The 16,115-nt window shown below is 48.8% G+C and overlaps 1 protein-coding gene across 3 annotated transcripts in view; it reads right to left on the bottom strand.

Annotated features, from left to right (window-relative positions):
* Positions 1 to 1,328: 1,328 nt before the first annotated feature.
* The window catches only part of PBX2 (PBX homeobox 2), a 38,096-nt gene continuing 23,309 nt past the window's right edge, over positions 1,329 to 16,115 (bottom strand). For 2 of the 3 annotated variants that reach the window (XM_028720396.2, XM_028720398.2), the window contains exons 3-9: positions 15,335 to 15,579; positions 13,860 to 14,050; positions 7,698 to 7,833; positions 7,297 to 7,441; positions 6,777 to 6,865; positions 5,967 to 6,053; positions 1,329 to 2,916 (exon numbers count right to left, since the gene is read on the bottom strand). In XM_028720396.2, coding sequence (XP_028576229.1) covers positions 2,824 to 2,916; positions 5,967 to 6,053; positions 6,777 to 6,865; positions 7,297 to 7,441; positions 7,698 to 7,833; positions 13,860 to 14,050; positions 15,335 to 15,579 — 986 coding nt within the window. In that variant the 3' untranslated portion in view covers positions 1,329 to 2,823. The remainder of the gene's footprint in view (positions 2,917 to 5,966; positions 6,054 to 6,776; positions 6,866 to 7,296; positions 7,442 to 7,697; positions 7,834 to 13,859; positions 14,051 to 15,334; positions 15,580 to 16,115) is intronic. The other variant, XM_028720399.2, reaches the window with a different exon arrangement.

Here is a 16,115-nt window from a genome sequence, read left to right as displayed (position 1 = left end):
ATCCATTCTGTGTGGTTTTTACTAGATTTGCTTTACTAGATTTTTCTTGTCTCCCTCCTCAGCTTCTGCCTCTCATTCAGGTCATTCGCTTCCCAAGCAGAACTATTTACACACTCATACCATTTCTTTCCATCACAGTGGGGGAAACTCCTTACTCAATTCTGGATAAAACAGTCCTTTGAAATATAAGCTATACTAGCTTCCCAAGCATCGCTAGCGACCCCTTTGGGCTGGAATTCATAGGAGCAAAGGGAGGGAAGGAAATCAATGAAGATGGGATACTGGAGTAATGCTTTTGGTTTGTTCAAATCCTCCATATTTGCATTGGGCTAAAGGAAAAACTGAAGCATTGAGTGAGCTTTTCTGCACAAATCAGGGTTCTGGAGCAGGGGGTGGTTGCACAACAAATGATATTTCCTATTTTGTTCCCAAACCTCCCCTCGTATCTGTCCCTTCCTTTGAAAGACTATTGCGCTGCCAGAGCATTTAACCAGAATACGCTGTCCCTGGCAAAATGCAATTTCCCTGGCTGGTACTGTAGCACTTTCCTTGTTTTCCCACCTTCAGTTTCTCCATCCCTTGCAGATCTGCCAGAGACTCTACCCAGTTGCAGAGGATTCTGGGAGTATTCCTGGGGCATCTGAACAATCCACACTCTGTCAGGCCATCACCAGATGTGAATTGAGAGAATATACGCTCAACCAAGCCTGCTGTCCTCCCCCCCCCAACACTCTTTTGACTGGTGGGTGAGGGTGGGCAGATTCCCTTTCAAGGACACCCATCCATCAGGACCTACTTTCCGACCACAGGGGCTTCAAACCCCATTTTAAACCATACATTACATTAAGTCCCATCAATTAACCTGGTGGGTTTTTAAAAAACAAAAACTGCAAGTAGGACTCTTGCCAATAAAAAGGCCCCCTGAAGCAATTTCATTAATGGAAGCTTTCCTTCCAAGGCAAGCAGACATTTTTGGGTGTGGCGGGGGATTTTTTGGAACCAGTCACTGCTCCACATGTCTGTTTTTAAAAGTGAAGAAATGAAATGGTGCATTTAACATAATTTATAGTTTGTCCCAGATACACAGCATATCCATTTAATGGGAAGGGATACTGCTATGCCCAACCTGTATCTCCACCATTCTGTAAACTTCCTTTGAAGTATATATTTAAAGGTCATTTTCTCCATTTTGAACGAAATTAGGGCCTGCGCAAATATCACACAAAGAGGATTGTGACATTTAGAAACCTATCTGATTGTGCTTGGTCAGACCAGGCGGAAAAGCCCTAAGATGGTGATGGGGTGGAGAAAAGAACTTAACAGGGGGGAAATATCGAGAATATAAGAAACAGCAGAGAAAAAAACTCAATAAACTGTACACACAATAAGAAATGGTTACAATGGGATAAACTGAAATGGAGAAGAGGCAAAAAAAAACCCCAAACCAGCTCAGAAAGCAAGAGATTTGACAGAAAGAAAAGCAGACCCCCATCACCCATAATGAAGCTACAGTATACAGCATGTGTAATGTGGGGTGTGCTGGGCTCTCTTAGCCCTATGGCTTCCCCCACAACTTCTAGTCCTGCCTAGGAGATAGGAAGTTTGTGCTTATTACTACTTCCCCTCCCCTATTACCTTGAACCGCCATCTTGAAAAGCCAGCCCCCACTGTCTTTCTGATAAAAGGTACCACGGTATGTTCTGTCTCTTTAGCAGGGAACCTTTGGCTCTCCAGATGTTGATGAACAACATCTCCCATCAACTCCAGCATGGCGAACAGCTGAAGCCCAACAACCGTTGGAAGGTCAAAGGTTTCCCACTTCTGGCCTAATGGAAAGGCACCGGTCTGTAACATCTTGGGCCCCTCACAACTTCTCTTCATGGCTATATCCCCTTTCTGATTCAGATGGTAGCCATCTTAGATCTTCATACCCAGGGAACCTTTTCACTGAGAGGTATAACGGTTTCTCCAGCCTAGGTGAGGGTTTCGCCGTGGCTCCACACAATCTTGCAGCGAGGCCCTTGTATCACCTTACATGTTCGTTTTCTGCCAAAATAAGGATGTTGGTGTCTCTGGTGAGCACCAGCAAAGGAGATGCCCACCTTGAGTCCAGACAGGATCCATGCCTGATTTCCCTTCTCTCTTTCTCTCTTTTATATATACATGCCATGTTCAAATCTCGACAGGAAGACGCCACAGTTTGCTATCTTGGAATCATCCCATCATGGAGAGATGCCAACTTAAGCCCTCTTCGGCCAACGTCTCTGCTCATCCTACTACCAAGAGACCCGTTGCTGCCGCCATCTTGAATCGCAATCCCACGATAAGCAGTTTAGATGCCATCTCGACGCCCCTCAGGCAGGTGTGCTTATCTACAAGGCCGAGCCAGCAGATTATGATATCGCATTGCAGGTACATTAGCTCATCTGTCTAGCCCCTCCAAGCAGACGGACCGCTTGAGATAGCCCCTCCCACCCGCTCCCCACCCCGCCTCCCACCATCTTGGGTCCCCTTCACCACTTCTAGAGTTGCATCTTGCTTATTAAGAGGTGCCGTTCAGGATCATGGAAGGATCTTGGATCACAACGGGTGCCATCTTGAATTCATCGTCCCCATGGAGTGTTGCCACCTTGAATGCCAAGAGATGCTGTACTTGCTTCCCTCCCCTGCCCCGGCACTGCGGGTGGTGCAGTGATCTCCTGCCAGGTGGGAGAAAAGACGAGTTCTTTCCCTGCCCAGCCTAGTTCAGCACTAGGGTTAATTCCCTCCCCCCCACTGGAGCCAGGAAGAAAACGACAGAGGAGGGAGCGCAGCCCAGCAGGATCAGTTGGAGGTGTCAGAGTGGACACTACCAGGACCTTCTGTTGGGGAGGTCACAGAGGATGGGGTGGCTGCTTCTTGCCAGCCGCCATTGGCCTGGTGAAAAAAAGGAGAGAAACAGTTGTTACCAAAAAAAAAAAAAAAAGTAGAGGCACGTTAATTTGCAGTTTCTTGAAAAGTTCCAACCTGCTAAACCTCTTTTCCTTTCCGTGGGAGTTCTCCTAGCTCCGCTTTCCCAGAGACTGGGGAGTGTTTGTTCCCTTGGCACCATTATAGACCATTAGGTGCCAGCAACTTGCCCAACTCTTCTCTGAATCCCTAATTTTGCTATCAAAAACAGTTCTACGGTAGAAGAAAGAAAGAGTTCAGGGGTGGGTGGGTGTGGGTGTGTATGTGTGTTGACTCCCTTTATTTTATTGGATCTAATGAGCAGCCCGTGCAAACAGGAGATCACATGATAAAAAGCTTCTCCGGGACCCTTAACTACTTTGGACTCAGATGAATCATTTTACTAAGCTTCACCAAGTAAGAAAGAAAACCTCGTATTTCTTTCTTTCCATTGAGGAATGTGCACATACCAGAATGTAAAAGTGGGCATATAATTCAGCTCCACAATCATCTTGGGCTTGTCCCTTTTAACAGGCTCCTAGGTCGCACGACTCTACAGTGGTACCTCGGGTTACATACGCTTCAGGTTACAGACTCGGCTAATCCAGAAATAGTACCTCAGGGTAAGAACTTTGCTTCAGGATGAGAACAGAAATCATGCTCTGGCGGCGCAGCAGCAGCAGCAGGAGGCCCCCATTAGCTAAAATGGTGCTTCAGGTTAAGAACAGACCTCCGGAATGAATTAAGTACTTAACCCGAGGTACCACTGTACTTAGGAAACATGCTGGAATGCTTGCTGAAATCTCAGAAGCCACTGTGGCGTTTGAAGCCATTGAATGGGGCAGGACTCCCACTACCTCACCTCCCCCATCGCTAGCAAGGCCAGAATAAAATATTTGAATGGATTGATATTCAGCCTTTCCGGACATAGAACTGTAATTATGTTTAACGCCGAGCATGTGCACAGATGGTTCGAGTCTAGGCTGTCCCCAAAGATAGTGGTTTTCTTTAGTTTTACTGGCAGGAATGCAGTTTATTGATGTGGGAGCATTCAGATATTGCAACCGCCACAAGCTGCTGTTACACAGTTCACCACACTGGGCACAATCCTCTACCCTCACTTGGGTTCTTGTGAGGTTCAGGAGAGGAAAAATATCTTCAGTCCCTGAATCTCCTCAAACCAAATCTTCTTCACACACACAAGGCATAATTAAATGTCAGCCTGGAAGCTGTGGGAATGGCCTTCAAGCTCAGATCGTTTTAAAAGGGGATTAGAGGGAGGATTTGCGAGGTGGAATCCAATTGGTGTCCTTGCAGCAAGGGGGGCGGCTTTTGCATACGGAAATTGGAGGGAGGGAATTTTTGCAGATATCCCCCTGCAGCCCCAAAGAATTGGGAAGCCTTCCAGAATAGATGGAAGGGCTGCACACGGAACTGGCAAAATCTCCTTTAACTCCTCTTCTCTTAGCAGATTCTTCCCCATCAAAAGCACACCTCTGTGAGTGCTGGGACACCAAATGGATTCCACCCATAAGAGAATGGCTAGAAACCACAACTGGTTAAATGAAATCTCCACATTCAGAAGCCGTGTATCACCGAACAACCTCTGCCAGGCTATTGCATTCCTGCTCTGCTAGTGGCTTGACCACTGTGGAAAACAGGAGTTGGACTACAGCCTATACATTTCAAATACCTACGATACCACTTTAAACAGTCACGGCTTTATTGAACTGTATTAATTGTTTTGATGACTCTGTCACTGCAGTCTGCTTTATTTATACGCTATTGCATTAGATATTATAATGATTGCAATGTTTGGTTTTTTCCAGCGCTGTTGTGATTACTGTGAGCCGCTTTTGAGCTCAGCGCTTGTTGTTGGAATGCAAATATTAAACCAAATCAAAACCAATGCCTTTCCCTCAAAAGAATCTTGGGAACTCCTGGCTGAGAGGGACCAGAAGACCGCAATTCCAGCTCACAGCTTCAATTTCTCTGTGAAGCACCCCGGAAATGATCTCTTTCAGCTTCTGCCTTCTGGAAGAAGGTATAGGGTTATAAAGGCCAGGACTAGCCGCCTGAGAAACAGTTTCTACGCAAATTCAATTCTGGTTCTAAACGCACTATAAGGGGTCTCTATAGTATAGTGTATTTTATAGTATAGTGTATTTTATAGTATAGTATAGTATAGTATAGTATAGTATAGTATAGTATAGTATAGTATAGTATAGTGTATTTTAAAATGGGGTTTCAGAGTTTTTAGGGGTTTTTATAGTAATAGTAATAGTAATAGTGTAGTGTAGTGTAGTGTAGTGTAGTGTAGTGCAGGGGTCTGCAACCTTTAAGACAAAAAGAGCCACTTGGACCCTTTTTCCGGAAAAAAAAAACACTGGGAGCCGCAAAACCGGGAAGATGACGTCGGGACAGTGCGTGACTAATGCACGCACCACCCCCATGCGACATCACAGCCAGTACAGCGCCCGCCACAGTGGGGAGTTTCGGGGCGCACAATGCACCTCCTCCCCTCGCTAGTATCTGCCCCGGAGCCGCGGCAAAGGTGTAAAAGAGCCACATGCGGCTCCGGAGCCGCGGGTTGCAGACCCCTGGTGTAGTGTATTTTAAAATGGGGTTTCAGAGTTTTTTGGGGTTTTTGAACGTTTTATGTAGTTTTTCAATTTCATTGTTCTGTATGGGAACATGACAATAAAGATATCGTATATATATCGCATAAGTGGGACTGATTGTTTGACCGCTCTGGGAATTATAGCTCAGTGAGAAGGAATAGGGGTCTCATTACAACTCTAAGCACTACTGTTCCCAGAACTGTTTCAGGAAAACCGCGAGTGCCTAAAGTAGCATGACAATGCTTGAAATGTTTGGTGCAGATGGGGCCTAGGCGGACCTTTGTCCTAATCTAGCAGGACTATCGTATAGCGTGAGCCCTGACATGCAAGCAGTCCAAAGCAATACATCCCAGACAGAACAACGTTACCTCTTCGGTGAGAACCAGGTGGATCAAGTCTCCCGACGCACAAACTCACCCTCATTTCTCGTGGACTGTACATTTGGCTGGCAGCCATGCTGTCCCCGTAGCCCCCTGGCCCCATCGAGTGACGCATCGATTCCACCTAGTAGTTGAGGGAAGACACATCAAAAGGGCAGAATGACAGCAGAGATGGGGAGAATAAGACAGGAGCAGCAGTTATGTTGGGCTGAAAACTTCTCATGAAGACTTGAGTGGGTGTTAAGAAGAATCGAGCAATGTGGAGTTTACTCAAAACTGTCAACTGATTTACGGCACTGTTTTGCTATGTAGTGTATATTTTCCACTTTACGTCAATCTTTCCTCTCTCTTTTTTTCTACAGGGGACAGGGAAAGTTTGTTAAAATTGCCAATTTCCTCTAATTTTCTTCTCTTTTCATTTTTACAGAAAAATAAGACCTCTGCTAGTATTTTGGAGTGTTGTGTTTTTTGGAGTTGCAGACCTGGAAGTAACCCGCTCCAGTACTTCCAGGTTTCGGCGGTCCGCAACCCCAAAAAACGCAACCTGAAGCATCTGTAACCCAAGGTATGACTGTACTGGGCCGAGGCCTTTTAGGGCTTTAAAGGTCAGCACCAACACTTTGAATTGTGCTCGGAAATGTGCTGGGAGCCAATGTAGGTATTTCAGGACCGGTGTTACATAGTCTCGGCGGCCACTCCCAGTCACCAGTCTAGCTGCCCCATTCTGGAGTAATTGTAGTTTCCGGGTGACCTTCGAAGGCAGCCCCAAATAGAGCACATTGCAGTAGTCCATGTGGGAGATAACTAGAGCATGCCCCGAGCTGTCCCAGGAGGGAAAGGAACTGACCTGTGATGTGGGATACGAGTCTCCATTCAGACCCTGAAGGCCCATGAACATATCCCCAGAGCTGGAGAGGTTGAAGGAGCCGCCAGAGCCTGCCAGAAAACAGAGGAAGGGGCGGGAGCGAAAGACAGCAAGAGGGTGACTGGGGGTGGAACGCACAGTTGCTTCAAGCAAAGAGAAAGGTGAACACCACTGCAAAAGGCAACTAGCTGAAGAAGCAAGCCGAGACGACCTGCCTGCGGGAGGAAGCCTTGGCTACTCCAAGGCCAACGGGGGGACGCAAACACGGGCGTGTGGGGGAGCGGGGTGTGAGGGGGCACCTCGCCGCTCTGCGCCCAGGAGGGGGCGCGCACACTGACCATGGGGGAGTGGGGCGGGGGCGCTGGTGTTGGAGGGATCTCCTTCGGGAACTCCAGCGCATGTTGGAGGGGAGGGTTCCACGTTTCTCCAACCCCAGCGAGGAGGACTCCCGCACCAACATGGGGTGTGGCGGAGCTTTTTTTTCGGGGGGGAGGGGAGTTACCCGCGGAGGAGGGGGTGTTGGGGGAGTCGCCCCCACTCTGTGCGGCGCTGACAGCCGTTTTCACGGCGTAAATATTGGCTTCCTCTTGGAACTTGCCGATGTTCTTCTTATAGCGGATGCGCTTGTTCCCGAACCAGTTTGAGACCTGGAAGGAGGGAGGGGGGAAGTCGGGGGGGGGGGGAGGGAAGGTCAAACATGAAGGGATGGGAAGCGGGGAGGGAATGAGGGGGGGAAAAGAGGGGTGGGGAGGGAAGGGGAGGGGATTATGTATTGACAGGTCAGCCAAACAATGAGCTTTTCCTCCCCTCCCCAGCCAACCCTGTCCCATACTCAGGGGCCTCTCTAGCACAGCCTGGGGCCTGCCCCCCACACCTCACCCCCCCCAACACACACCCGGGTACCTGTGAGACTGTGATTCCACACTTCTTGGCAAGCTCCTCTTTGGCCTCTTCGCTGGGGTAAGGGTTGCTCAGGTGAGAGTAGAAATACTCATTGAGCACCTCCGTAGCCTGCTTGCTGAAATTGCGCCGCTTCCGCCTGCGAGCGAAAAAAAAGGATGCGCAGGGTTGGCAGAGGCAGCAATTTGGGAAGAGGAAAAGAAAGGCAGTCGGGGTAAGCAGTGGGGTGGGTGTGCAGCATGTGGAATCCAGAATTATTGTTGTTATTTATGAAATCTGCATTTTGCCCTATACCCGCGGGTATCAGGGTGGTGGAACCGAGCTACAGTGGTACCTCGGGTTAAGTAATTAATTTGTTCCGGAGGTCCGTTCTTAACCTGAAACTGTTCTTAACCTGAAGCACCACTTTAGCTAATGGAGCCTCCTGCTGCTGCTGCCGCGCCACCAGAGCCCGATTTCTGTTCTCATCCTGAAGCAAAGTTCTTAACCTGAAGCACTATTTCTGGGTTAGCGGAGTCTGTAACCTGAAGCGTATGTAACCCGAGGTACCTCTGTATTGTTGTTTATTAAATTTGTACTCCACCCTTCCTTCAAAAGGAGCTCAGGATGCCAAGTGATGAAAACAATTCCGGGCCCCACATTTCTCTCCATAGGGAGAGTCTTGGTTGACCACAAACTTGACATGAGCCAACAGTGTGACGCGGCAGCTAAAAAAGCCAATGCAATTCTGGGCTGCATCAATAGGAGTATAGCATCTAGATCAAGGGAAGTAATAGTGCCACTGTATTCTGCTCTGGTCAGACCTCACCTGGAGTACTGTGTCCAGTTCTGGGCACCACAGTTCAAGGACACTGACAAACTGGAACGTGTCCAGAGGAGGGCTACCAAAATGGTCAAAGGCCTGGAAACGATGCCTTATGAGGAACGGCTAAGGGAGCTGGGCATGTTTAGCCTGGAGAAGAGGAGGTTAAGGGGTGATATGATAGCCATGTTCAAATATATAAAAGGATGTCACATAGAGGAGGGAGAAAGGTTGTTTTCTGCTGCTCCAGAGAAGCGGACACGGAGCAATGGATCCAAACTACAAGAAAGAAGATTCCACCTAAACATTAGGAAGAACTTCCTGACAGTAAGAGCTGTTCGACAGTGGAATTTGCTGCCAAGGAGTGTGGTGGAGTCTCCTTCTTTGGAGGTCTTTAAGCAGAGGCTTGACAACCATATGTCAGGAGTGCTCTGATGGTGTTTCCTGCTTGGCAGGGGGTTGGACTCGATGGCCCTTGTGGTCTAGTCCAACTCTATGATTCTAGGGTAGGACTTGAACCAATGGCTTCAAGTTACAAGAAAGGAGACTGCAACTAAACATCTGGAAAAACTTTCTGACAGTAAGAGCTGTTTGGCAGTGGAACGGACTCCCATGAGAGGTGGTGAACTCTCCTTTCTTGGAGGTTTTTAAGCAGAGGTTGGACGGCTATCTGTCATGGATGCTTCAGCTGAGATTCCTGCATTGCAGGGGGTTGGACTAGATGGCCCTCGGGGTCCCTTCCAACTCTACAATTCAATGATTCTAAAAGGCTTGTAGGAAGAGGAAGGCGCCACAACGGCAACAGAGACCATGTCTGCCTGACATTTGATGGGAGGGAATTCCACAGGCCAGGTGCTGTCACTCTGAAGGCCTATATTGTGTAGTAGACTCCAGAGAAGGTGGCATCTGCAAGAGGCCCTCAAAAGGTTAGAGACGCGAGGAGAATTAGAGGCTGGGCTATATGCTCTGATAAAATGTGTGGCATCCCTCCTAGCGCTGTGCCACTTGACAAATTGCATGATTTGAACATCCCTTGTGTGTTCTGTTTATTGCCTGCTTTTGTTGGAAACTAACATGCAAAAGTCAATATGTGTTAGGCTGGAGGCTTGGCCAGATACCAGGCCAGATACAAGTATACAGAGGTTTTGCAGGAGTGCTGAAACAGTCCACTGTCCACCCTTGGCCATTCAGCTTCTTCTGAATCAGATATTTCTATTTTATGTTTTAAAGAGACAGGAATCTAGCCCTTATGGCTACAACATCTTTCTAAAAGTATGTTAGCAATGCCTGTTGAAATCGCAGCGGAGGAAACAGGGAACCACTGAGGTTGCCAGAGATTGGGGAACAGGTCTTCAGTGTTGACCCTAGATCGTTGCCTCTCTCCTAGCAAATGCAGAATTATGCCAAGAAAAGGTAAAGATTTCAAACACAAACATTTACTCAATTTGCATAATTAATACAGGTGGAGGAATTAAATTATAACCGATGCAAAATTTTAATTAATGAAGAGTGGACAGCTGCCCTAGAACTCATTCCCCTAACATGCTAGATTTCCACAGGTGGACTACTGCAATGCGCTCTACGTGGGGCTACCTTTGCAGGTGACCCGGAAACTGCAATTAATCCAGAATGCAGCAGCTAGACTGGTGACTGGGTGTAGCCGCCGGAACCACATAACACCGGTCCTGAGAGATCTGCATTGGCTCCCAGTACATTTCCGAGCACAATTCAAAGTGTTGGTGCTGACCTTGAAAGCCCTAAACGGCCTTGGACTTCCAGGGTGGCGCCATCGGTAATGGCGGATTCCCTCTGATCTGGAGGGACTGGCTCCACGGGAAACGGGTCTGTTCCGCTACAGCGAAGCGGGGACCCTTTAAAAAATCACAGGCGGATGAAGCCTGTGACCATGGGACTCGGCGGGCACCTTTCGCGCCCCCCCAATCCGTAAAGGAACCCAATTACGGGTTCCGGAGCAAAGAGCGCTACCTTTTTCCTGGGACAATTTGGCTACAAAAACAACTACCCGTGAGTAGATCAAATTGGGACAATTGGACTTTAAACAACGACAAGTGAGTAGAACGGGAATTTGGACTGAGAAATTCTTTTTAAATTGGCACTGAAGTGGGAAGGTCTAAACAGGAAGGTCTAAACGGCCTTGATCCTGTATACCTGAAGGAGCATCTCCACCCCCATCATTCTGTTCAGACACTGAGGTCCAGCGCCGAGGGCCTTCTGGAGGTTCCCTAACTGCGAGAAGCCAAGTTGCAGGGAACCAGGCAGAGGGCCTTCTCGGTAGTGGCACCCACCCAGTGGAACGCCCTCCCACCAGATGCGAAGGAAATAAGCTAGTGGGCGTTTCAGGATTCCAGGTGGGCGGAAAGGGGTTCTATGCCACATGTTACTGCAGCACTGGTGGGCAGTAAGGAAATTTTACCATCAAGAAAAAAATGCATTGGTGGGCGGTAGGTATAAAAAGGTTGGCTACCCCTGGCTTTTCTGTGCAAAGTGAAATCCTCTCTAAGAATATAAAGGAAAGCCCTGCTGGGTCAAGCCAAAGGTCTAGGGGAAGCCTAGACTGAGTGCTGCAGAGCTCTTCCCACCTGCGATTCCCGGCATCCGCTATTCAGAGGCATACGCTACCTCTGACAATATTATTGATTTTTCCCCGATGAAAAATTCAACATGGTGGAATGTTTTATCCTGCTGTTTTTCACCCTTCTCGTGTATCAAATCGTTCACGTAGTGTCTATTTATTTATTTATATATTTTTTAAACTACACCCACAACCAAATACCACAAACTACTCTGGAAATACTTATTGAAAGGCAGCGTGCAACTTAAAAAATTAACAAAATCAATTTCAACAGTTCTGCTCGCCACGGCAATCCTTCCTCCCAACTCTGAAGCTGCGGAGGGAGTGGAAATTTTGTGCTAACCCCTGCCCCTCTCTCCGGTTCCAAGGAAGGACGAGGACTGGGTTGGCAGCTGTACAGCCACAAGGGTCAAGCCAGCAGACCTTGATCTCTCTTTCCTACTCCTGAGTGTTGCTAACCAGTATGGCCTGAATCCCTTCCTGGTCTTTTTCACAGGGCAGAGAAGCAAAAGGAGCTCTGAACCCCTTATATAGGCAGCAGCTGCAGCTGGCATTCTTCCTGCCTCTCTTAAGCGAGAGATGTTAGGTGCTGGCGGGATGCAACAACCCACAACCAGGAGTGGCTTGTGCCCATTCGGAGTGGTAGGGCAGAAGGCAAGGAGACCAACTCTAGGGGGCACCAGAGTCAACTTATTCGTGTTTAGTCTCTGTCCTTCCTGCCAAGTTTGAAAAGAAGCAACGCCATAAGAAGGGCAGGCAGTGTTAGAAACTCAGTTATATAAAGGTAAAGGACCCCTGACAGTTAAGTCCACTCGCAGACGACTCTGGGGTTGCGGAACTCATCTTGCTTTACTGGCCGAGGGAGCCAATATTTTGTCCACAGACAGTTTTTCTGGGTCATGTGCCAGCACGACTAAGTCGCTTCTGGCGAAACCAGAACAGTGCACAGAAACGCTGTTTACCTTCCCTTCGGAGTGATACCTATTTCTCTACTTGCACTTTGACTTGCTTTCGAACTGCTAGGTTGGCAGGAGCAGGGACCGAGCAATGGGAGCTCACCCCGTCGGGGGGATTCAAACCACCAACCTTCTGATCGGCAAGCCCTAGGGTCAGTGGTTTAGACCACAGCGCCACCCGCGTACCACAGCGCCACCCGTGTCCCTCAGTTATATAAGCTAGGTGCCAAATGGCTCCTTAAACCAGGGTTACAGTCGCCAAAACAGAATGCCTAGTTGCCATTTTTGGGGAAAGGTGGCTCCAAAGTCGTATTTTCCCATACAACTTTTTGGTTCCTGAAATCCGTTCTTGATTGCGCAGATAAAATACAATGGATAGAACTCTACAGGAGGTGTTGTTAGTGTGAGAAAACAATCCAGATCCAAGGATCTCCGGGCAGGCATCTCCAGATGGGGAAGATGTCTGAAGCCATCATGGAGCAAAGGTACCTTCACTTGGTCGCAAGTGACTGGTAACCAGGTGCAAGGCTGAGGTTGGTGGGACAGTGCCCCATCAGCACTAAGAGACCAGCCGACTGCCCAACAGCACACTCCTTGCCTCTCTTTCCCGCAGGGGAGAACGCAAAGTGGGAAGGGAGGTTTCTTTAGCTAGTGCTGACCATAGGGACCCAGAATCCCTTTGCTGTGCACTAGATGAAGCCAGAATGCGTCCCACTTGCCTTTCCTGCAGGGAAGGTTTGTTTATTTATATAAAAATAATTATATGCCACTGTGCCATAAAAATATACCTATCAAAGCAATGTATATAGCAATAAAAACTTAAAACCGTACAACAAAACCCATAAGTTAAAAACAGACATCAATTAACCACTGTGTAAGGATGTACAGTCGTACCTTGGAAGTCGAACGGAATCCGTTCCGGAAGTCCGTTCGACTTCCAAAATGTTCAGAAGCCGCGTTGGATGTTCGGGTTCCAAAACGTTCGACTCGCAAGGCATTTGAGATCCAAGGTACGACTGTATTATTAATTGCCTCCCCTAGAAAACTCGGAGAGGTAGGCTTTCCTTGCCTGGTAGGCAGAGGTGGCTGGCTCCATCAAGCTGGCAGAAGGAACAGAACTTGGCAGCACCAATTTTTGGCACGCCCAACAGAGCCAGCCAACCACTGTACTCCCTAGCAACAGCCACTGCAGAGCAGGGAATAGAAAAGAAGTGGGGCCAATCCATCGTCTCTGGTGAGAGACCAGCTTGCCTCAACTGTCATCTAGGGACAGCCATTCCCAGGAACTTCTATTCCGCTGGTCAGTGTGAGAACTTGTGAATTTAAGACCCGGTGCCTGAGGTTGTTTTCTCCCCCCCTCTCTCTTCCCTCTCCATCCCTTTCAGCCACTCTGGGAGCCTTCCTGGCTAAGGTAAAGGGACCCCTGACCATTAGGTCCAGTCGTGGCGACTCTGGGGTTGCGGCGCTCATCTTGCTTTACTGGCCGAGGGAGCCGGCGTACAGCTTCCAGGTCATGTGGCCCACATGACAGAGCCGCTTCTGGCGAACCAGAGCAGCGCACGGAAACGCCGTTTACCTTCCCGCTGGAGTGGTACCTATTTATCTACTTGCACTTTGACGTGCTTTCAAACTGCTAGGTTGGCAGGAGCAGGGACCGAGCAACGGGAGCTCACCCCGTCATGGGGATTCGAACCGCCGACCTTCTGATCAGCAAGTCCTAGGCTCTGTGGTTTAATCCATAGCGCCACCAGCGTCCCAAAGGTAAGGTAAAACAAAAAACAAAAAACCACTTCAGATATAGGTGAAGTAGTCACCTGGCATCGAGGAAGCGGGATCGCAGGATCATGACAGCCTCGCAGGTGCTTTGCTTCAGCTGCATCTGGATGGAGCTGAACTTCCGGTGGATGATGCTGACCATGCGCTCTATCTCCTTGGGCGACACGGGGCGCGTGCGGCTCTGCTCCCGAAGGAGGTTCATCACATGTGTCGTAAACTCGTTGCAGGCCTGACGAGGAGCAGGTGAGAAAGGGGAAGAGGCTGAGTTGGAGGAGTAGCAGCTCCAATACACAAACCCAAGGAATATTAATTACCCCCCCCCAAAAAAAATCCCTGCCCCCAACTCTTAATGCAAGTGTAGGGGACCTGTGCCCCACCCAGATGTTTTATTATGTATTTTTAGTTCTCATTTTGCATTTTTTATGTTGTGATCTGTCCCGTAATCTTCTGATGAAGGGTGGTATACAAATTTAATAAATAATGGCAATAATGGCAATCACATCCTTACCTGGTTATGACCTAGAAAGCCCTGTCTGGTTTTGTCCCAGGCTATCTGAAAGATCATATCTCTCTATATGACCCTGACCAGGTGCTAAGATCCTTGGGTGAGCCCCTTCTCTTGATCCCACCAACGTTGGACTCATGCTTGGAGGTGGCGAGAGCGGAAACCTATTCTGGGTTGCTCCAATATTATGGAATTCCCTCCCAAGCAGTGTTGGAAATTAGCTACTGGCATGGGTCCAATTGTGACGACATGGGAGGTTTCTGGGCACCAGGTGGGCAACTACCATTTAAAAAAATTCTGCCTTAAGTCCACAGTTAATACCATTTCCATTTCCACTGTGTGTGTTTCTCCTTTTGCATACTGGCTCAAGTGAATTGCTGGAAGAGCAAGCTACAATCAAGTGATGTAGTTGAGCTTATAGAATTGCAGAACTGGAAGGGACCCCAATGATCACCCATTTCAACCTCCTGGCAAATAGACATTTCATTGTGCTGAGCGTAACTTAGATTTGGAAATAGAACTCTAGCCCAATGGTTGCCATCAATTTGATATGAACTGATTTTAGAATGAATTGATTTTAGAATGCTGTATTATTTTACTGTTGTGAGCTGCTCTGAGCCTGGCTTCGGCTGGGGAGGGCAGGATACAAATAAAATTTTATTTTATTATTATTTAAGGTGCCGTTTGGCACCTAGTTTATACATTTGAGTTTCCGACACTGCTCCCAAGAGAGGTTAGAAACGCCTGTCTCCCTCCTTGTTACGTATACGAAGAACTTCCTGTTCAGACAGGCCTTTGAAAACTGATGCGCCGCCAAGCAAGCTGGATTTTAAACTGGCGCCCCCAAACGTGTTTCAATGTGGTTCCAACTACGTGTTGTTAACTGGCTTGCTTTTGCATTTCATAATGGGTGTGCTTGAACATGGTGGAAGCCGCCGCGAGTCCCAACTTGGGAGAAACGCAGGGCAGGAATACAACGTATATAATCAGCACCGCCACCATCCTTACCTGCTCGTATTTCTCCAGCTCCGAGTGGTAGATCTGGCGGATCTGGGAGAGCTTGTTGCGGTAATCGGAGTGCTCAATGGAGTTATCTGGGGACACCCCCCCTGCCGCCGCGGCCGCTGCTGCCGCCGCCGCAGACCCACCCCCTTTCTCTGGGCCGGCCACCCCCTCGGCCAGCAGCATATTGTCCAAGCGCATCAGCTGGGGGTCCACCGGCTCCTCCTCCTGGGAGCTTCGGATGCTCAGTCCTAAAAAGGTAGACGGCAGGGGGAAGGAAGGAGTTAACGGTGGGGCGGCCATGTTCACACACACACACAGGCATTCCCAGCCCCCCCCCTTTCCTGCCCTTCCTTGGTGGGCTTCCCCTCCTCCCTCCCCCCTCCTGGTGCCTCCTTCCTCTTTTGTCGCTTGGCAGGAGACTAGGTCACCCCGAGGTCGTTGCCACGGCGACGGCGGGCCCAGAAAAGGGGTAGCAACTTTTGGCAGACAGACACAGAGATATTGGGGGGGGGGGGGGGAGAGAGACGGAGAGAGAAGAAAGAAGAAAGAAAGAGCAGAAAAGAGGCCCAAGGTTGAACCAAAGAAGCAACATATTGAGGATCCCAAGGAGAGAAAGGAAAAAAAATAGGGCCCCCTAACTCAACCCCCCCAGCACCACCTCCAATGTCAAAGCTGCCCCTCCGTTTGGAGACTGGCTCTGCTGTTTTGGTTTTGAATTGCCACCTGATCCGCATTTTCCACGGAGGAAAAAGAACCAAGACTCTGGCGGCACCCCAGACTTGAT

The sequence above is a fragment of the Podarcis muralis genome, chromosome 2, assembly GCF_964188315.1.
Source record: "Podarcis muralis chromosome 2, rPodMur119.hap1.1, whole genome shotgun sequence".
Taxonomy (NCBI): Eukaryota; Metazoa; Chordata; class Lepidosauria; order Squamata; family Lacertidae; genus Podarcis; species Podarcis muralis.
This window is presented reverse-complemented; position numbering and strand designations above follow the sequence as displayed.